At 40.0% G+C, this 23,654-nt stretch overlaps 1 protein-coding gene across 5 annotated transcripts in view; it reads left to right on the forward strand.

The window, feature by feature from the left end:
• LOC124712558 (dentin sialophosphoprotein) overlaps positions 1–23,654 on the forward strand; it is a 231,005-nt gene that overhangs the window by 46,622 nt on the left and 160,729 nt on the right. For 4 of the 5 annotated variants that reach the window (XR_007005602.1, XM_047242880.1, XM_047242873.1 and 1 more), the window contains exons 4-5: positions 6,834–6,891; positions 16,093–16,204. Coding sequence is in view for 4 of the 5 variants with exons in the window: in XM_047242880.1 (XP_047098836.1) it covers positions 6,834–6,891; positions 16,093–16,204 (170 nt within the window). In the remaining variant the exon portion in view is untranslated. The remainder of the gene's footprint in view (positions 1–6,833; positions 6,892–16,092; positions 16,205–23,654) is intronic. The other variant, XM_047242881.1, reaches the window with a different exon arrangement.

Genomic DNA, 23,654 nt, shown 5'->3' on the forward strand with positions numbered 1-23,654 from the left:
TCTGCGGCTGTCGAGGTGACCAGCTCTTCACCCGTTTCGTTCCCCCTTTTTTCTGACTAGTGATGGCTTTGTTACATTGGAACATAAGAGGTATTCGATCTAATCGGGAGGAATTACATCTGCTCCTCCGCCTGCACTGTCCGCTCGTCCTTGGTCTCCAGGAAACCAAGTTGCGCCCAACTGACCGTATTGCTTTTCCCCACTATACGTCGGAGCGGTCTGACCTTACCCCGGTGGACGGTATTCCAGCTCATGGTGGGGTCATGTTGCTCATTCGGGACGATGTCTATTACCATCCCATCCCATTGACCACCCCACTCCAATCAATAGCTGTCCGTATTACTCTTTCTGCCTTTACTTTTTCCGTTTGTACCGTCTACAATCCATCGTCATCCGCATTTAGTCGGGCTGACATGATGCACCTGATTGTTCAGCTTCCTCCGCCGTTTTTATTGTTTGGCGACTTCAATGCCCATCATCCCCTTTGGGGCTCTCCTGCATCCTGTCAGAGAGGCTCCCTCTTGGCAGATGTCTTCAACCATCTCAATCTTGTCTGCCTCAATACTGGCACCCCGACTTTACTCTCGGACTCTACTCATATCTACTCCCACTAGGACCTCTCGATCTGTGTTACCACTCTTGCCCGTCGGTTCGAGTGGTATGTCCTTTCTGACACCTATTCGAGCGACCACTTCCCCTGTGTCGCTCGTCTCCTGCACCACACCCCATCCCCACGTCCTTCGAGCTGGAACATACCGAAAGCTGACTGGGGACTTTACTCCTCCCTGGCGACCTTTCCGGACCACGATTTTCTCAGTTGTGACAGTCAGGTCGAATACCTCACGGCTGTTATCATCCATGCTGCCGAACGTTCCATTCCTCGTACTACCTCTTCTTCAAGTCGCGTTTCCGTCCCCTGGTGGCATGAGGCTTGTAGAGACGCTATCCGTGCTCGACGACGTGCTTTACACACCTTTCGCCGCCATCCTACGTTGGCGAATTGTATTGGATACAAACGACTCCGAGCGCAGTGCCGTAGAGCCATCAAAGACAGCAAAAAAGCTTGTTGGGCCTCTTTCACCAGGTCCTTTAACAGTTTTACTCCCTCTTCTGTCATCTGGGGTGGCCTGCACCAGCTGTCGGGCATTAAGGCCCACTCCTCGGTACCTGGCCTGACTTCAGGTAATGAGGTCCTTGTTGATCCTGTGGATGTCTCCAACGCCTTCGGCCGCTTTTTCGCGGAGGTTTCAAGCTCCGCCCATTACCACCCTGCCTTCCTTCCCAGGAAAGAGGCAGAAGAGGCTCGGCGACTTTCCTTCCACTCGCTGAATCTGGAAAATTATAATGCCCCCTTTACTATGCGGGAACTCGAACGTGCACTTGCACTGTCCCGGTCCTCTGCTCCGGGGCCAGATGCCATTCACGTTCAGATGCTGGCCCACCTTTCTCCGGCAGGCAAAAGCTTCCTTCTTCGTACCTACAATCGCGTCTGGACCGAAGGTCAAGTCCCCATGCGTTGGCGTGACGCCGTCGTTGTTCCTATACCCAAACCCGGGAAGGATAGACACCTTCCTTCTAGTTACCGCCCCATTTCACTTACAAGCTGTGTCTGTAAGGTGATGGAGCGCATGGTTAACGCTCAGTTGGTTTGGATTCTTGAATTTCGACGGCTACTTACCAATGTTCAATGCGGCTTTCATCACCGCCGCTCCGCTGTTGACCACCTTGTGACCTTGTCGACATTCATCATGAACAACTTTTTGCGAAAGCACCAAACGGTAGCCGTGTTCTTCGATTTGGAGAAGGCTTATGATACCTGTTGGAGAGGAGGTATCCTCCGCACTATGCACACGTGGGGTCTATGCGGTCGCCAGCCCCTTTTTATTGATTCCTTTTTAACAGATCGAAAGTTTAGGGTACGTGTGGGTTCCGTATTGTCCGACATCTTCCTCCAGGAGAACGGAGTGCCTCAGGGCTCCGTCTTGAGCGTAGCCCTTTTTGCCATAGCGATCAATCCAATTATGGATTGCATTCCACCTAATGTCTCAGGCTCTCTTTTTGTCGATGACTTCGCGATCTACTGCAGTGCCCAGAGAACGTGCCTCCTGGAGTGCTGCCTTCAGCGTTGTCTAGACAGCCTATACTCATGGAGTGTGGCAAATGGCTTCCGGTTCTCTGAAGAGAAGACGGTTTGCATCAACTTTTGGCGATATAAAGCATTCCTTCCGCCATCCTTACATCTCGGTCCCGTTGTTCTCCCATTCGTGGAAACAACTAAGTTTCTAGGGCTCTCACTGGACAGGAAACTTTGTTGGTCTCCGCACGTCTCTTATTTGGCTGCCCGTTGTACACGTTCCCTTAATGTCCTCAGAGTTCTTAGTGGTTCATCTTGGGAAGTGGATCGCACTGTCCTGCTTCGCTTGTATCGGTCCATAGTCCGATCAAAGCTGGATTATGGGAGCCTCGTCTACTCGTCTGCTGGGCCATCCCTCTTACGCCGTCTCAACTCCATCCACCATTGGGGGTTACGTCTTGCGACCGGAGCATTCTACACTAGTCCCGTCGAGAGTCTTTATGCTGAAGCTGCCGAATTACCATTGACCTACCGGTGCGACGTACTGCTTTGTCAGTATGCCTGCCGGCTGTTGTCAGTGCCCGACCACCCCTCTTATCAGTCCTTCTTCGCCGATTCTCTCGACCGTCAGTATGGGTTGTATGTGTCTGCCCTGCTGCCCCCTGGAGTCCGCTTTCGTCGCCTGCTTTGACAATTGGATTTTGCCCTCCCTACCACCTTCAGAGAGGGTGAGAGCCCGACACCACTGTGGCTCCAGGCTCCGGTTCATATCCATCTCGACCTCAGCTCGCTCCCGAAGGAGGGTACTCCGGCTGCAGTGTATTGCTCACGGTTTGTTGAACTTCGTGCGCGACTTGCCAGTCACACCTCTATTTACACTGATGGCTCCAAAACTGAAGATGGTGTCGGCTGTACCTTTGTCGTCGGGGCCGGCACCTTTAAATACCGGCTCCTCGACCAGTGTTCCAGCTTTACGGCCGAGCTTTTTGCTCTCCATCAGGCTGTTCAGTATGCCCGCCGCAACCGCCATTCATAGTATGTACTCTGCTCTGATTCACTCAGTGCTCTTCAGAGCCTTGGAGCTCCATATCTGGTCCATCCCTTGGTGCAACGGATCCAGCAGTCCCTCCATTCTTCTGCTGCTGATGGCTCTCCTCTCAGCTTTCTGTGGGTTCCCGACCATGTAGAAGTGCCTGCTTGTGTCTTTGTGGTGGGATACTTGGTCATCACGTCAAGGAAACAAGCTCCGGGCAGTAAAACCGTTCCCAACTGCTTGGAAAACCTCCCCCCGACCATCTCGGCGAGAAGAGGTCCTTCTGACCAGGTTGCGGATTGGGCATTGCCGGTTTAGCCACCGCTACCTGCTCTCTGGTGACCCAGCCCCGCAGTACCCTTGTGGTCATGCATTAACAGTGCGCCATGTTTTATTGTCGTGCCCCCGTTTTAGTCAATCTCGTGTGTCGTGTCTCCGCCATCTACTTTACAGGATATTTTAGCTGATGACGCTCGAGCAGCTGCTCGTGTTCTTCGTTTCATTACTTTGACTGGCTTGTCCAAAGACATCTAACTCCTTCACTTATTTTATTTGCATCTTTGTAAGAACTTTCTGGTGTCATCCCCCCCCCCCCTTGAGTTTTACTAGATTCTATGTGCTCTAACAATTGTGACTGGGCACTAACGACCTCAGTAGTTGAGCGCCCTTAACCCCCCCCCCCCCCCCCAAAAAAAAAAAAAAAAAAAAAAAAAAAAGAGAGAGAGAGAGAGAGAGAGAGAGAGAGAGAGAGAGAGAGAGAGAGAGAGATTCTACTGGGAGGGGTATTCCACAGCATAGAAATGTCTTACCAAATTTTTATTGGCAATGCCACATTTGGACAAAAGAAAGGGTATCATTGCTTATTTTACTTTCATTTCATAATGACTTATGATATTATAATTTCTGAAGCTAAGTTCAAGTATTTTGAGTCCAAGAACATGTAAGTGGTATGTAATACTTGATTTTTCACACATCGTAAGTGTGGTAAAACAATCAGAAGAAGTTAACACTATGAACTTTCACTTAGATACTGCAGCTTAGGAATGATTCTATGGACTTTGCATTTGTCATTTTATATTTATAACAATTATTTTAGTAGTATGTAAATGAAAATATGTAAATATATTGTGACTTACCAAACGAGAAAGCGCTGGTAGATATGTTTTTTCCTACGTGGAATGTCTCCCTCTATTATATTCATATCAAAAATATGTAAATAGTAATTTAAATTTTTCGATGCATTTCGCATCCATCACTTGAGATTAGTGGAATGAACATATCATACTAATTCATATGTGAAACATGAAGTTTTTTTATTTAATCTGTTTCACGTTCACAAGGAGCACCTGTCTGTGGGCCTATGTCATTTATTCTACATTTAATTATATTAATTGTTTGAAATTAGATCTTTGTTTTTATGGCTACAAACATAGTAATCAGTGAATACAACGTGTCTGATTAAATTGTTGCCTTTCTTGCGTGAACCACTGAATGTTGGAAATAGCATTCACATATAGATAATCTTTACATAATCTGGTATAATTTCCTGCAATAGAGGTCTTCTATTGCCATATGAAGTGTTGTAATTAGGAACAATTTTATGTCCATCACTGTAGTTGTCTGTAATTATGCTTTTTTCCCTTTCTTTTTGATCATGATATTCTCTTGTTTTCCAGCTCATGGGTGTTATATACCACAGTATTGGTCTAAGCTGAACATTTTCAGGTTCCAATGCAATATTGTCTATACTTAGCCCTTATTCTCTGTTTCCTGAATGCCTCTTTACTGGCATCAGTCTGGCTTGGTGTTTAATGTGTTTTCTGGTACATTTACCCTTTGCCTTTGTTCGCATGCTTAAGGATGTCATCATTTCATTTCAGCACTTCTTATATGTCATTTTCGGTGTATGCATTGTGACCTGGGGCTCGGTTCATGCTGTAATCAAGAGGTTGAGCAAAGTGTGACGGTGAGTGGTTCGATGCACACCTCGAGATGTCAATGATACAGTATTATCTGTAATTACAATTATGTCAGACAAGTTTACAAAGCTAAAGCATCTTCAAAGCTGCAGGCAGAGGTGGGGTGCGGTTTTACGTGCTGTGGAGGAATGCTGATGTCTCGACATCACGACATGACGTCACTCCGCAGGTCAGAGACTCAGCTGCGTGCGGTGCTTGCAACAGTAGCAGGCAAGGCAGGTATGGCCTGCCGGGTGTACTGCAGTTACCCAGGTCAGATACCACTTCAGCACTCTTGAAGGTGCAGTCTGCTGCCTGTGGACAAAAATGCTGGTTGTGTGGAGTGGCTCCAGTCACCACTGTGGGATTGACTGAAACTGCAGCATTCTCACGAATCAGCAAGGAGGCTGTGGGGGAGCACTTTGCCCATTCAGTGCATAAATGGTGGCTTGCAGATTATCTGCAGTGACCCAGTAGTGGAGGAGGGCTGGCCACTCACCAGTCTTGTCATCTGCAGTGACCAAGTAGGCAGCAGTGCCAGATCATGGCTGTTGTATACATCATGTTTGGCTGCCTCAGTCTTGCAGTCAGCAAGCAGATAGCATGCTGGCCATCATCAAAGAGCTTGTCATGGTTTCACTGAAACTCATTAGAGTGTCATTCTGTCTGATTCGTTGACACAGACAGAATGGCAGCACGGCAGAATGTCTTGTGCTCTGAAGGCTGTGCATGAATGTATCTGTCCTAATTTATTGGACCATTCATTGTTACTTGCCTTGGAGTGGTTATATCAATAACACAGGCCAACGAAAAACTTTTTTTGAAAACTTTTTTTACTTTGATAGCTGATCTTTATAGATTTTTATGAGCTGAATCCATATCTAGCCTTTAGTATAAAAATCCTATGCTACATGGTAAACGGGGAAATTAATAAAACACTTTGTTACAACATAAGCATGGTTTGTATTTACAGTAAGCTACTTAAAACAATGATGTGTGTTAATAGAGGTTTCACTTGTCAGCTGGAATTGGTTTGTATTTTATTTCTCTTTTTTCTTTGAAGCTTCTTGTGTAGCTTCTTCTACGATGAGTTGCTTGTTGAACTTATCGGTGAAGTGACCAAAAGTAGTCCCAGCGGCCTTGGTAGCGTTTTTCCACCACTTTAATGCCCTGGTGAAAATGCTCTCCTTGCTCCTCACCAACATCTCCCATATCCTTACCAAGAATATGGAAACAAATATTGTGGTTCATTTTCGTGACAATCTGAATGGGTGATCCCAAGTCATGGTATGGAAAACAACACCCCGAAGTGTGAAAGGATCACCTCCAGATTGAATTACATTCTCCACACATGCGAGTTACATGGGCAGTTGGTGCACTCAGCACCTTGTGTTGTTTGAGAAGGGGCAAAATCACACTCATCAGACCATACTACATCCTTCCAGCCATCTACTGTACAGTATCTGTGTGTCTGGCCCATTGAAGATTTGCAGCTTTGTGTTGCTTTTGTACCTCCCATAATATAGTGGCATTTTTATCGAATTTAGTGTACTTTGTATTAAAATGTCTTTTTTTTTTTTGGTTAGCTAGTGGCCTTGGTAGAAAACTGTAATGCTATGATTTGCACATCAGGAAAGGATGACGTACGTCCTCTATTTTAAAGTAAATTAATTTTGGAAATCTTGTTAGTAGTCTGATTATAGTTAAATCTGAAATAATCACATTGTATTAGCAGTTGTAGTCACATTTTTGCAACAATAATTTTCAGGTGGGTCAAATGTATTCCAAATGAGGAGGAGTGGCCATTATGATAACACTTCAACAAGGTAAGATTTGATATGTCTGTGAAGTGAGAATTAGAACACAAGGGCATCTGGTAAATTTCTGCGTGTAAAATTATTGGAGTATTGGTTTATTTTGGGCTTGAGATATGTAAAAAAGAATAGTGAACATTATAAATCATTAAGTAAAACACATATTATACCAGTAGCTGTTGTGCTATGTACCCAAGCTTGCTAAAAATCACGTGATCGGAATGATGTTGTAGACTGCCATAAAACATTAAATTATTTAAACACATAGCAAGATATTTAAAGGTAGGTGTCACCACAGAAAAACAAGAAAAGAGAAACACAACTTCCATGTTAAAAGAGGGAAAAACAAACTGATAGCAGCGCCTCTAGTGGTATGATCATGAACTAAAAAAGAATAAGCATTGCAGATTGCATCCCTCCTAGCTTATTAATTTTCTTATCTCAGTTTCCTGAGCATTCTATGTAATTATTGGCTAGCATCATAAAAAAACAATTTAAACACAGCTATAGCACATTAGAATACAGCAGTGACAAACCTATTATTCTGGAATATTTGTAGTCCAATTTAGCTGCTAAATTTTATTTAGCTACAGTTATTTACACTAAAAGCTTGTTTTGACTTACTGTCAGTTTCAAGTGTTGGGTCTGGAGCTTTTATATGCTGATAGAAATCAATATAAGCGTGTCAGTTTACAAGTCTATTTTTGACGTTTGTATCTGACAGCGGCTGCTCCTATGATGTTTTCTTGAGCAGCTACTGTTGGACGCAAACATCAAAAAGAGTCTTGCAAACTGACACACATTGATTTCTACCAACCTATAAAAGCTCCAGGACATTTTGTGCATCATAAGAACTAGATGCAACACTTGAAACTGACAGAACTCGAAACAAGATTGTAGTCTAAATAACTGTCACAAGCTAAATAAAAACTGTAGTAGCTAAATTGGACTACAGATATTACTGAGTAATGTCGTACCTTGATGGCTCACAAGCTGCGGGGTCGGGGGGGGGGGGGGGGTAGGAAACTATTATTAAGAGAATAATTGGCAGTTAAAGAGGTTCAATTAAGAAATCTTATATCACTGTGTTAATTAATGAAGAATTCTAAAATTTGTTTCAACTATGCTCAGGACTGTAATTTGTGAGTAAATACCCAGGGAAGTTGTACTACTTCTTAAAAAAATGTTCCTACATCTTAAGATTGTAAATGCTTCAACACAAAAAGAAGACATCAATACTAAGTACCAAAAGTAGGAAAGGTGGATAAAAACAGTGAAATGAAAACAAAACTTACTTTTTATTCCTCAAGCACACAATAAAAATTTTCTTTTATCTGTCGTACAGCTGCATGAGAACTACTTGCCCCAGCACAACTAAAGCTTTGTAGTTCATTAACACCAGTTTCACTTCTTGTATTAGCAGCTGTATAATGAACACTTGCCATAGCACCACTAGTGCTTGGTAAGCCTAATTTTCTATTAACAACTGTTTCACCTGATTCACTACTGATATTAGCAATTTCACAGGGAACACCTGCGACATGTTTTGGAAACATACCCCTGTTTAGCCTGTGCCTAGTTTTATTCATAGAATCTTCTTCGAAAAAATGATCTCCTCAAACAAAATAATTATCACAGTTCACATCAGGTGACACTTTACAAAACTTTTCCATTTCAGAAGCAACTCTTGAGGCTGTTCTGGAAACTTGTAGAAAGTCTTGTTGCTAACTTTCTCAGCTGAACCCATGTAATATCCAGATGAAAAGCCAGGGAATTTACATGAGTATTTCAATGTCAGTTGTGTTGAATATTCTGGAAAAAAAAAAACATTATTCTTCATTAAATAAAACTACTACTGACATATCGAAGTTATTTAAATAATCAAACGGAAACCACACAGCTTGTTTGAAAATTGCTACCACAGTAATTTTACATCATAAATGTGTTTTGGAAGTGAACATACCTAATGACAGGGTAAAGAAGAGGTTTGATCTTCTTATGGTTTTGATCAGTTTTTATAGGAAAATTAGATTATTGTTGAAACATGGCTACACCATATTGACTGTCGAATACGATGTTTACAATTTCCCATATGAAATAACAGAACTCTGTTTTAGTGTTTATGTTATTCACATTCCAGAGAATAACTAATCTTCTTTTGATGCCAGCACAACCTCAAATGATATATAAGGAGTGGCTGATGTAGGTGACAGTTGCTTAGTGACAGTATTACAGGCAGTTTATTAAGTCACTTCAATTTACATCAGAAATGTGTTGGCCATTACATAAGTGACAGTTGCAGTATAAACAGTGCCTACTGAGGATTACTTGTAATGCATTGAACTGTTCGATTGGAGTTACAGTCTACTGGTGATAAAATGATGGAATGGTGCCATGATCATATGATCGTTGTTGAATGTATATTTTATGCAATAGGTAAGTAATGTTCTTCAAGGCTTAATGAAACTTATGATGGGATTCACAGTTTCACAGGAACTTTCCAGTATAATGTTTTTGAACTTCACGGATGTTCACAGCTACAGTAAAATTTAGTGCTGAAAAGAAATATCCTTTCTTTCACAACACAGTATTGAAAATAAGTTTTAACAATCAACTTTTGGCTTCACAAGTGTGCTTCATTTTCTCACTGAGTGTTTCATATCTTTTTCCTTTCCTCTGTCTGATGACACTACATGAGATACTCAGTGTGGTTACCACTCATTGTTACACGTTTCAGGCCTTTTCATTCAAGAATCATGAGGTCTTGTGAGCACACTTGACTGCCCTCAGATTTGATGACATGCTTGGACACACAGTCTTGTAATGTGTCCATGTTGTTGATGAATGTGGAACACAGTAGTGCTTTTAAAGGTCCCCATAGCAGAAATCTAAGTGATTGAGGTGGAGTGAATGTGGAGGCCATGCTACTGGACTTTCTTGAGCATTCACTTGTCATCTAAACATTTATGGCTTTTTTCAAGGATAATGTTCTCCAGTAGTACAGATAATTTATAGTAAACAGTACTTGTTAATTTATCTGGAAAGGTGTTTTGTCCTGTGACTGTATCTCTGGGAATTCCTGTCCAAAGTTATCCGATGCCTTTCTTCCATGGTTTCTCAAAGATTTACTTCTGCCCATATGTGATTATTGTCAATATTTATCATCTCAGTGTGTGTGAATCCTGCACATCCTATGCTGCATCTTAGACTCTGTTGACAAAATTGCAGTCTGATGGAGCCTGACTATTTGTTCACATTGTAAATGATATCGTTAAAATAAATACTTGTGCAGAACTGGGGATGTAAGAGTGGCAGATCCAATTCCTTCCACACCTTTTCCAGAGTCATCTTCTATTCATTGCAGATCTAGCTCCTCCATTTCCAGTTTGAGAGCTGTGCAAGGTCTGCTCCAATGCTTTCTCCTTATTGTGAATGATCCTATGTCTGCAAATTGCAGTGACAGTGCGCTGAATTTTTTTAAGATGCAATGCAGTATTGTGCATGTCATTTAGTGTACATGATACGTAGGGTACCTGTCGATTAATGCTGTTGGCTACACCATATTGACTGTCGAATACAATGTTTACAATTTCCCATATGAAATAACAGAACTCTGTTTTAGAGTTTATGTTATTCTCATTCCAGAGAATAACTAATCTTCTTTTGATGTGAGCACAACCTCAAATGATATATAAGGAGTGGCTGATGTAGGTGACAATTGCTTAGTGACAACTGCAAGACAGTGATAGTGCTAAGTAGAAATACTCACCATCAATAAGATAGCAATGACCATCACCAGAAAGACAGATCATTCCAATGAGTGCTTTTTGGCATGAGTAAAATGGTCCACACCTCAACAAGTATTTTTATATATTTGTTCCAAGTTTTATGACTGGTTCTCAAACACAGAAAGTTAGTGTAAAATGTGCACTACAGACTTTACCTTAATGTCAAAAGTCCTGTATTTTGATGCTAAAGGATAGCTGTAGAAAAGACTAGGCTAGAATGTAGCTGTAACATCTTCTATGTATAATTTGGGAAGCATCCATCACAACACTAGCATTCACTATTTCATACTGCAGCAGCTCAGTGACCTGTTACATTAGTTACCCCAGTTCATTTTCAGTGTAGTGTGGTCCAGATGTCCGTATCTTATCTCACATAAGTGATCTGGAAAGGACTGTACAAACCCAAATGCCTGTCTGATTCTGCCATTGAGTGGAAAAGTCACTTTTTGAGACTGAATATACACTGACAAGCTAAAGTATAGTGATCACATGCTTAATGGTGTGTTGGTTCCATTGCATTCAGACTGGATGAATCTGGTGGCCAAGACACCAATATTAATTCATTGTTATGCTCCTCAAACTCCTGTAGATGATTTGGCCTGATGGTATGGACAGGTATCCTGCTGGAAGATGCCATTGCCATCAGGAAATACCTCAGGTATGATAGGGGATGTGTGGTCAACAATAATGTTCACATAATTCAGTTCTGTCATGGTGCCTCCAATTACTATCGCAGATCCCAAGGAAGCCAAGTTGAATGGTCCTCAAAGTATAATATTGTCCCACCAGTCTGTTCATGGCACAGTGCACATTTCAAGCAGACGTTCAGCTGTACCGGTGCGTATCTGGATATAACCATTGACTTGGTGTAACAAGAAATGTGGTTCATCTGAGGAGATGACACCTTTCAATTGATCCATTTTCCAGTTTCGATGATCCTGTGCCATCTGCTATTGTAAGTGATGATGTCATTGTCAGCATGGGAACACATAGGTGTCGCCTGTTGCTGAACTCCTTGATCAACAGTGTACACTCAACGGTGTGCTCCTAAATACTTGTGTGTGCACCAGCAATGAATTTTGTCACCAGATCTGCCGCAGATTGCCACCTGTCCTGGTTTACAGAGTGTGCAGACCTCCAACCATCAGGTTCTGTGCTGAGGTGTGAATGTACAGCATGTTGTCGAACACACATGGTTTCACTGTCATTCAGCTACTTTCCATAGATTCTCATGGCAGTAGCAGGTAGCTAGCCAACCAGCTTTGCCATTTTCAAGGTGCTCGTTCCCATGCGATGAACCAAAACAGTCTATGCTTTGTCAAAGTCACTCATGGTGGTGGATTTTCCCATTTATGACCTGTATCATCATTAGAATGATTGCTCTTTAACTTGCTTTACTTATGCTTTCTTTATTGTGCCACATGCCTGTAGCACCACCATTCGACCACGCGGTGGCTTGTGGCCATAATGTTTTGCCTCTGTATTTAGTAGAATATTACATCCCACAAAATTGACATTAGCAGTACTGTTTCTTAAAGCTAGTCTCCTGTTGTATTCACCAAATGCACTTTACTTCAAACATACAAATGTGACAGGAAGATAACCCTCTCCATCCCTCCCTACACCAAAGTAGTTAATGTTATGTGGTGGTTTGCTTGCATGCAGCAACTATACAGATTCGTCATGAGACCAAGTAAAGTTAGACAACAGCAATGGCAAAAATAGGTTACAGTACAGATGATCAACAATTTACAATGATTTACTGATAGTAATGTAGTTCAAAGTTCACTTGTACTGATCCATCTTTCAATACTGGTGTAGTGAACAGTGACTACTGTCACTTGTGTAATGTCCAGTTTGCCTCTTCTTGGTGGAGAGTGCAGACGAGTCCTACGACACTGTTCTGATTCTGTCTGATTGTTTTGAGGTATTCCAAGATGAGTGGAACTGTTTGTATGCTTCTATTAATGTTTGGCGGCTGGATGTGATATAGTCCTTGGCTCTTGAGTCATAAGCAGCTCATTGCTCATCTATGTAGGCTGTATACTATATTTTCTGGAGGATACAGCTTCCCTTGTTGGCTGAGAAACGGGGTGTTGACAAAGATTGTTTCATGTTTCGTAGGGACTACCACCATCCGAATTATAGTAGATACACACTTGCTGCTCCCTCTTGCATTTGCCCCCTGCAGCTGAGGAAAGCTGTACCTAAAACCTGGGTGATGGGTACTTGGTCCAGCTAATCCACTGCGTCAACATCATATCTCTGTCTGTGGGGTGAGGCACTATGCTATCCTCCATCAGGACATTGGTTTGCTGCATCTGGGTCTCACTGCTTGTGGTGAAGTTGGGGAGAACTGCTGGCTGCAATTGTAATTCCACCAAGACAGCCGGCTGCATCTTAGTCATATGAGTCTGTAAAAGAAACGGCCCAGGAGCTCCAGCTATATGTGCATGCACACATTGTGGCTTCATTTGGTTTCTATGCCGTGTTGTGACACTGTTGTTAGTTCTGACCCTGTACATTATGTTCAGAAATATATCACCTTGGCTGGTACCCACTGTTTCTTTCCATTTTTGTAATGAGTACTTGATCAGTGACTTTGAAAAACTTTATTCTTGGCTGAGTGTGGTTGGTCTGTAGATGAATGAGTGGCTTTAGTATTGACATTAGTGTACAGTGCAGTCTTCCACACAATTTTTCTACTGGAGATTTTGTATCATGTGGAGTGCCTCTTTATTGTGAAAGAAAAATTAATAGTGCATTATCCTTATTGTACTGCTGTGTTGGCTTTTGTTATATGAGATTTGAATATGCTTACAATGCTTTCAGTGAGACCATTTGCTTCAGGGTGAAGTGGTGTGGTTTTGAAACGTGGTATGTCATTTTGCTCACCGAAAAGTTTGATGTCTCGTGGTGAAAATTGAATGCTCGGTGGTTGTCGGTAAACCGATGGTGCTGAGGGAAAAGTTGTTGACTGTACTATAGAGGAAGAATGGTGCAGAGTGCCAGATATAGCTTCTACCTCAGCCTTCTTAAATTACACTCACAACCCTGTGGACATATAATGAACTGAAACTTTAGAAATTGGTAACTGACCACGTCTTGAATGAATGAATGAATGAATGAATGAATGAATGAATATGCATAACAGTAGTTACATTTCTGGCTCAAAGCAATGAGCTTAAGTACTAACTTAGGCCAATTCAGGCTGTTCAGGGTCTATGTAGCAGACCAGGTCATTTTTGATGGTGCCATTTTCCATCTAGTGGGTTTTCTTGTAATAAAGTAACTCAGTGAACTACAGATTACCAAAAATTCTAGAGGTCTGGTATTGGGCAAGGTGTTTCGTCTACAAAACAAACACAATATGCAAGGGTTAGATCACAATAAAATAAAAGAATAGTGACACCATGATCTGTTACATTATGCGCCTGATAGTGAAGCTGATGACATTGCAGGTAAATGCTCCTATTCTTGACTTCTCTGTTTTGTGATGTGCCTGATACGAACGCGTAATCCATAAACAAGTCAGGTGCGTCATGAGCAGAACACAGAAGGAATGCCAACAGCGATAACCAAAATATCCAAGTCCACAGGCAGGTATTTTCAAATAGCAGCTATGCGAAATTCGAAAGAGGTCATGCGGCCTGCTATTTAAGACTGAGCTGCAGCTGCTTGCTTGTCCTGTTCTGAGAGAGCAGCTGAACCCAAGTGACTTGCCTCTGATGATACTCTGTTTTCAAGAGCTGTAATGCCTTCATGCTGTTATTGATGTTGTCTGCTGGTGAGGATATTAAACTGTGATGGAACAAATGGTGGTTAAGATCCTGTCAGCAGATGATGCTCTGCAAATGTATGCAGCTACTATAAGTAGAACTCTGTATGTGGTTTCTCCTGCAGCCTGCTTATTTGTTATTGATTCCATTGTACTGCTCTGTGTAAATAATGTTACACCACTAACTGAATTGGACTGAATCCTTGCAGTTTATGGTCTGCCTAGGTATTGGTTTTTATTTGTATACATTAAAGTCCCATGTATGAATTGTATTACATCCAGAAAATTGACAGCCATCCCAGGCTAATTATCATTAGTAAAAAAACACAAAGGTTTCGAAACAAGGCCTCTCTGTTCCAGTTTCAAGGCTTGTAAAAGTCAACGGGGTACAAGAACAATTCCAAATAATGCTGAGAGTAGTAAATTCTGTTCTATCACATATATTTCAATTGAGTACACCAGGCAGATAGAAGACGCCAGATGATACGAAAGTGACTGGGCTGCATTGGGGCCACAGCTTTATTTACAGAAGCAGACAATGGAGTTTGCCGATTACTTCTGGTACATTAACTAAGTAGAAGTAATTAAATATTGTAAATTTTTTCATTTTGATACCCAAAATTTATTCAGTTATCAATTAATATTTTTCAGTTTTGCAAGACAAAATTTACAGATTTCTGCAAACTTATTCCCTTATTTTGGGGCAAATGCTTTCATTTCATTATCACAAGGGCAAGTCACATATAAATGAAACATTTTGAGGTGGTAGCCAGGGAAAATACAGGGGTTTTTCTGGAAGAAAGCACGGATCTTTGTTGCAAACCTCGGCCTCCATCCAGTACTGTTAGTGAGAGGTGCACCCTGGAATTATGCAACATGGTTTACAGTTTCTTGTGAATGAAGGTTTTACTACTTTTTAAATATGTTGGTTTATCCTCAAACTATGGGAAAAGAATGCTTTGTTGTAATTAGTTTGAGAGAGGACAGCATCTCATTGAAACCGTATCAGAGTCCTTGCTTCTGTAAACAGACATGGTAGGGCAGAATATTGGGCCTATCATAGAATTTTGGCATTTAACAGTGCTTCAAATCTCTCTTCAACTTCACCTAAAATGTTGGTGCCTTGATGAGTTGCAATCACTTGCATTTCACATTATGTGGCAAGGGGATAATGCTTTTTTGCAGAAATGATCTTGTCATGAGACTAGGAATAGTCATTACCTCTTTAAATGGAGAGCCAGTATGAAGTTACAAGGGATTTTCACTGAAAGCTGGTGCTGATTTCTGCTTGGAAAGCCTTGGCCACTGTGCTCTGAAGTAGTGTACACAATCTGCTAATAATTTCCAAAAGGAGCATGACAACATTAGTATTGCCTGATTCTGTGATCTTCATTAAGGTTGAATTGCCTACAAGTCAAAAGGCACTATGTGCACCCATGTCAGAACTTATTTGCTCTGGCATAATAACACCAGGTCTCACACTATAGCAATAAGCTAACATGCTTTGGGTGCTTTGAAAACACCATTGTTAATATTAGAAATTAGAAAAATGCTGATAATTTAGAAAAATATTATCACAGTCCATTTAAATTTGAACTACTCTAAAATTTAATCCTTCATTGAATAATTCACCTATTTTTGTTGCAGTAGTGGGCCATTATTGAGTCTGTCAGAATTGTGGGGTAGTGAAAGTAGCGGGCATAATCGAAAATCGTCAAATATAGAACAACGTCTTGAAGAAGAAGTATATCGTCGACAGGTAAGTCCTCATTTATCAGATAACTATTATGTGATGTACTTACTACTTTATTTAAGGTATATTATCATGGTTTGCTATCTTCACTTGTATTGTCATTAAATATGAAAATGACATTTATTAACATTTATGCCAAAATGTACTAGATTGTACAGAGGAAGAAGGAAGTTTTCTACAAGTAGGACAATGCTAGTGCAACATTTTAAATAGTATTTAGTAATGTTTAACTTGGTACTAGAAGGTAAAAACAGGGAAATATTGCTGCAGTAGGCAGATATTAGAATATGTAAAACAAGTGTTGAGGTACAATATGTAATAGATATGTAGAGATTAAAGTTTTGGTGCAACATAGAAGCAGATAGAGGACAGTACGAAACTAAAAAAATTATTTGCCACTGCTGTAGTGCCCAGCATTCTTGCCAAATATCCACCTAGCAGTACTTAATTACTGCAGAATGTATATATTCTATATTGTCATCACTTTTCTATAATTTGGCTTCTCTTCTTTCATATTAGTACAAAGTCACGTAAGTAATTTTTACAGTAAATTTTCAGTAAGACAGTGGCTTCCACATTGGTGAAAACTACAAAAAATAATTGCTGAACAGAGGCTTGTGTAATAACATCCTGTGCTGACTGTGAGGCACTGCAGAGGCAATCAGAATCGAGCTCAGATTGGTAACAATAGGTAACTTATTGTTATTTTTGGTTCTCTCTGTCTTTACCTTATTGAAAGTTGAAAACTCTTCGACATGGATGTTTTTTGCTTTTTTGACAAAGCATCAGTAATAGTTATATTGCAGTCATCATGAGAGGATGATACTTGTCTTTCTTTCAGCATTTGTAGACTGAATAATGGTTTTGTTTGTTGTTGTTGTGGTCTTCAGTCCAGAGACTGGCTTGATGCAGCTCTCCATGCTACTCCATCCTGTGCAAGCCTCTTCATCTCGAAATGACTACTGCAACCTACATTCTTCTGAATCTGCTTAGTGTATTCATCCCTTGGTCTCCCTTTACGATTTTTACCCTGCATGCTTCCCTCCAATACTACATTGGTGATCCATTATGCTTCAGAACATGTCCCATCAACCAATCCCTTCTTCTAGTCAAGTTGCGCCACAAATTCCCCTTCTCCCCTGTTCTATTCAGTACCTCCTCATTAGTTATGTGATCTACCCATCTAATCGTCAGCATTCTTCTGTAGCACCACATTTCGAAAGCTTCTATTCTCTTCTTGTCTAAACTATTTATCGTCCATGTTTCACTTCCATACATGGCTACACTCCATACAAATACTTTCAGAAAAGATTTCCGGACACTTAAATCTATACTCGATGTTAACAAACTACTCTCCTGCAGAAACGCTTTCCTTGCCATTGCCAGTCTACATTTTATATCCTCTCTACTTTGACCATCATCAGTTTTTTGCTTCCCAAATACCGAAACTCATTTGCTACTTTAAGTGTTCATTTCCTTATCTAATTCCCTCAGCATCACCCGATTTAATTCGACTACATTCCATTATCCTCGTTTTGCTTTTGTTGATGTTCATCGTATACCCTCCTTTCAAGACACTGTCCATTCCGTTCAACTGCTTTTCCAAGTCCTTTGCTGTCTCTGACAGAATTACTATGTCATCGGCGAAGTTTTTATTTCTTCTCCATGGATTTTAATACCTACTCCGAACTTTTCTTTTGTTTCCTTTACTGCTTGCTCAATATACAGATGGAATAAGATCAGAGATGTGCTACAACCTTGTCTCAAACCTGTCTCAACCATTGCTTTCCCTCTTCTATTATTTGATGCTCACCTCCTTCCTGCTAGTCTTCTGCCTAGTCTGTGCATGTGGTCTGTGTGTTCACATTTCTAACCAATTTTGTGATTGTAAAAAGAGTTTTTGCCCATAGATGTGTTTCTACTTGACAGTTATTTGCTTATTTTAATCCTCTTGACTGATTAAAAATTTGCACCACAGTGGGACCAAACCCGTATCTTTGCTCTTTAAAAACAGATGCCTTTTTGTGAAACATCCAACAAATCTTGTGGATTGATTGTGCTGTGTTCTGAAGGTTCACTTCAGCCCATATATATCTGAATATTGTAAATTTTGTTTTGAAAATTATTTATCTTTTTGTGACTTTATTAAAGCAAAACGGTGTCATTAATATTGTGAACCAAATTATCTGTACTCTTGATAGAAGTGTTGTTCATTAGAGTTACCATGAGGCATCAATACTTTTAAAGCATCATATCCAAGTAGCATACAACATTTATTCAACAGGAGCAAGGAATAATTAACTACTCTGAAGCAAAGAATAAACGTCTGTCAATGAACGTATCACTAAACATAAATCTTTGCGCACTGTGTTGTGTCACTATAATCGTCATTGCAACATACAATCACTACAAATGTATTCATAAGAAAATCTTGAGTTGTAGGCAGCACAACCTAGGTTGTACTCTGGAAGAACTGGTAATAGAAATGTGTCAAACCAGTGATCCTCTCCTAAATTATGTTGCAGAGTCCACAACAATAAGGAAGGTTTCTGTGGCTTATCAGTAGACAAAGTGTAAACAATAAAAATAGTGTACAGGACTTGTATTGTAGCCGAAAAATCTTAATATTGTGTCTCCCCCCTTTCTTTTGTTAAAGAAAAAGGAAAACAGAAGGAAATTTCAGTGCTGTGTTAGCTGTCGGTACCATTCTACCCATTGCTCCCACCAGTAGTACTTTTATTTACTTTTCATTTACCAAATACTTGAGATACATATTTTTGAGGTGAGGATAAGTACAATATTTCTAGATTTGTGCGAGTAGAAATATACTAGTCAGTTTTATAAACAGCCTTCCTCTTATTTTCATTGTTTATAATTTTAAGGTATTCAATTTTTTTTCTTTTGGGGATAGCATAGCAGACAGGAATGATTCTTTGATTCAGAGCCTCTTTCCTTTTGTATTCTCTGGCTAGAATAATTTATGTAAACTCTTTTCCTATATTAAGTTGTAATTAATATTTTGACTTTTTTTTTTACACTGGCGTCACTTTGGATGCCTTAGTAAATTTAATACTGATTGCTTATGAAAAATGATTTGAGCTTCTCAGTAATACTATTTTTCATTTACATCTTCGGAAATTAAGTGTGAAGATTTGATAGTGGTAATATATTTTTTGTGACTGAATCCTAGTTGAATTTGGAATGAGCAAGAGTCCAGATGTAATATGTTACTGCCCTTACAAATGCAAATTAAAGGTAACAGTATACTTTTACCAATAGAAATGAACAGAAGTCATATTCCTTAAGCGATATTTTGTGAGTTTCACCAGATTGCATGCTTTATGATCTGAAACTTGTTGATATCTTTGTGTTCTATGCTGTAAGCACTCTGATGAGTGGTTGTTAGCCTGATAGATGTAATCTGTAGTAGCTTTTACTTGCCTATTTTAGTTATCGTATGCATCTGAACTATTGTCTCCTGATTTTAAAATTGGATAATGTAAACATCCAAACATTACAATTTGCCATATAAAGTTTATGGATATGAACTGCAATTCAAGTGCAAAATTTGGATTGGGCACAACTCCATTGCTGTCATATTCTCTGTCACACTCTTTCATAGTAATTTTTGTCGTCGGTCTTGTGGATCAGTGAGAAAAGTAGGTAGCTGTACCCCACTATATTTACTGTACTACTGTTGTGCAATAGTAGTCCTAGATTTTTTTAACCATAATCTTGTTGCACCTAAAGACAATTTTGTTTTCATGTTCCTCATTTTATTGTGTTTTCTCTCTGCATTGAGTACATAGTTTTGCGTATCTATTGGTGAATAATTGCATAGTGAAGATGTAATCTGGGAGGTAGTCGTCTTGTACTGTGAATTACATATCTGATAGAAGTTGTTACCTTGAATGAGTTTGCTGTTTGCAGAAACATTAGGTTGATTTATGTGAATGTATTTGCTGATTATTGTCGATACCATGGTGCTGATTTAGTTGTGCACAGATGCCATGACATAAGTGATGTGGAAAAGCACTGGAAAAGTAAGACAATGAGATGTCTACAAGAAAAAGGGTATTAAATTGGGAATACATGGAATGTACAAAACCAGGAAGAAAACAGTTTAAAATCAATACTGAATACTAAATGATATCATATGTGAAGGATTAGCTATATATCTCAACTCACTGTACTGGAGTGTAAAATTTGCAGTGTACACCAAGTGAAGAGCCCAGAACCATTCTGAAGAATGTAACTTGCCAAAAAATGCAGAGGAAGATATTTTTAAATGAAACACAAAGTGAAAAATGAAAATTGTGAATGTGCAGCCTATTATTGTAAAATAAGGTGAGCAGAATGTGTCAACTGAAACACATAATATGACACAAAGTTTCTCTTGTAAGAAGAAGCCTGGTGGTAAAGACATCTGACTTTGAACTGTTATCTTCACCAAAGGCGACAAAGTAAATATTCCAGAATTTGAATCAAGAATGACTGTCAATGTACCTAACTTAGAGGTAGATATCCTTGGAGTAGTGAAGCAACTTAAGTCACTTAAGAAAAGCAAGTCATCCAGTCCAGACTGTATACCATTTTGTATACCATTTAGATTCCTTTCAGAGTATGCTGATGCAATAGCTCCACACTTAACAATCATATATAACTGCTTGCTCAACAAATGATCCATACCCAAAGACTGGAAAATTGCACAGGTCATACCAATATTCAAGAAAGGCAATAGGAGTAATCCACCTAATTACAGGCCCGTATCATTAATGTCGATATGCAGCAGGATGTTGGAACATATATTGTGTTCAAACACTATGAATTACATCGAACAGAACAGTCTATTGACACACAGTCAACATGCTTTTAGAAAACTTCGCTCTTGCGAAATACGACTAGCTCTTTAATCATACAAAGTTTTGAGTTCTATCGACAAGGGATTACAGATTGATTCCATATTTCTAGATTTCGAAAGGCTGTACCTCGCAAGCGACTTGTAGTCATATTGCATGCTTATGGAATATCGTCTCAAGTTATGTGAATGGATTCGTGGTTTCCTGTCAGAGAGGTCACAGTTCATAGTAATTGGCAAAGTCATCAAGTAAAACAGAAGTGATTTCTGATGTTCCCCGAGGTAGTGTTACAGGCCCTCTGCGTACCTTATTTACATAAACGATTTAGGAGACAATCTGAGCAGCTGTCTTAGGTTGTTTGTAGATGATGCTGCCATTTATTGTCTAGTAAAATCCTCACAAGATCAGAACAAATTGTAAAATTATTGAGAAAAGATATGTGTATAGTGCGAAAATTGGCAATTGACCCTAAATAATGAAAAATGTGAGATCATCCACATGCATGCTGAAAGGAATCCATTAAACTTTGGTAAATCAGTCAAATCTAAATGGTGTAAATTCAACTAAATACCTAGGAATTACAATTACAAACAAATTGGAAAGAATACATAGAAAATGCTGTGGTGAAGGAAAACCGAAGAATGCGTTTTATAGGCAGAACACTTAGAAGGTGCAACAGACTTACTAAAGAGACTGCCTACACTTCACTTGTCCATCCTCTTTTGGAGCACTGCTGCACGGTGTGCAATCCTTACTGGATAGAATTAAGTTAGTACATCGAGGAAGTTCAAAGAAGAGATATAGGGGAGAGAGTGACACGGACGTGATACAGAATTTGGGGCAGACATAATTAAAACAAAGGCATTTATCATTGCGGTGGAAACTTCCCATTAAATTTTACTTCCCAACTTTCACCTCCGAATACGAAAATATTTTGTGGACACCAACCTACATAGTGAGAAACAATCATCGTAATAAAATAAGGGAAATCAGAGCTCATGTGGAAATATATAGGTGTTGGTTTTTTCTGCACGCTGTTTGAGAGTGGAATAATAGACAATTATTGTCAAGGTAGTTCTATGAACCCTCTGCCAGCACTTAGTGTGATTTGCAGTGTAGCCAAGTAGATTTATAAGGGGCATTAAAAAAGAAATGGGCCGGAGGCATAATTACAGAAAACAGTACCTGTATGTTAGAAGTGTGACACGAGGCAGTGAATGGCTGCGATGTTAGCCAGTTCTGCACGTACAGCTGGACATTGTCGTCCGAGGTGAATTGTTTGCCCCTCAGAGCGTTTTTAAAGGGACCAAAAATGGTGTAATCACAGGGAGAGACGTCCGGACTGTGTGGAGGGTGGACGAGAACCTCCCATTTGAATTTCTGCAGGAGTGCTGTGACTGTGTTGGCCATATGAGGCTTTGCATTGTCCTCAAGCAGAATGAACCGATGAGTGAGATCGCCTGGTCGTTTTGATGTGATCGCTTGGTGAAGGGTGGTCAAGGTTTGCGAGTGACGCTGGGCATTAACTATTGTCCCATGCTGCAGGAAGTGAATCAGAAGGGAGTCACCTTAAAAAGGCTCCGAGGGGCAAAGGATTCACTATGGATGACAACGTCCAGCTGTACATGTGGAACTGGTTAACATCGCAGCTCCTGGAATTTTATGAGACAGCCATTTACCGCCTTGTGTCACAGTGGGACAAGTGTCTCAACAGCCAGGGTCAATACTTCTACACATACAGGTAGTGGTTTCTGTAATTATGCCTCTTGGCTCGTTTATTTTTGAACGCCCCTTGTTGGTTCAGATGTAGATCACTTATAGAAGAGGGAATAAAATCACAACTTTTGCCGCTCACTTACTAGCTCAGCTCTACTTCTGCAGTCTTTTTTATAAAAGTAAATAATCTAGTATTGCAGCACAAAATTAACATGCAAGACTATATTAAAGTGGATTTTATTTGAAGGAAAAAATTAAAAATAAATTAATAATTTGTAAGATTTGTTACATATTAAGATTTGTAACTTCCACCTCAAGCTACTATTTTGTCAATTTTTCTATCTGTTATTTGATTCTGATGCATAAGACAGCATACAGTTTTCACACAAAACTCATTATATTTAAACAGAACAAAATTACTTTTTTAAATGAAAAGTTGGGTATTACATAACTTTGCTACATAACAGAATAAGACTAATCACAAATACAGTGTGGCTGTAAGGGACGCAGTGAAATGTAAATTCTGTAAAAATTATAGGTCTGCTGTGGAAGAATTAGTCTTTTGTTTATCTATTTATGGTTTACACTGGAACTGACACTAAAAAGATGTGCAAGCATTCATGGTAGTTTCCTTTGAATGGTGTGAAATAAATAATTATTGAAACTTCGTCATATTGTACACCTTAACAGCTTCACCAACATGTTAGCTCTCAAGCAACTGAATGGGTAGACTAATGACCTCAGCAGTTGAGTCCCATAGTGCTCAGAGCCATTTGAACTGAATGGGTACAGTGTACAAATAAGTGAAATGGACATACAGCATGTTATCATCATCACACCCATAACAGATTAAGTGCCATTGTCAGGGATGATCCACTAGT

The sequence above is a fragment of the Schistocerca piceifrons genome, chromosome 1 (assembly GCF_021461385.2).
Source record: "Schistocerca piceifrons isolate TAMUIC-IGC-003096 chromosome 1, iqSchPice1.1, whole genome shotgun sequence".
NCBI classification, from domain to species: Eukaryota; Metazoa; Arthropoda; class Insecta; order Orthoptera; family Acrididae; genus Schistocerca; species Schistocerca piceifrons.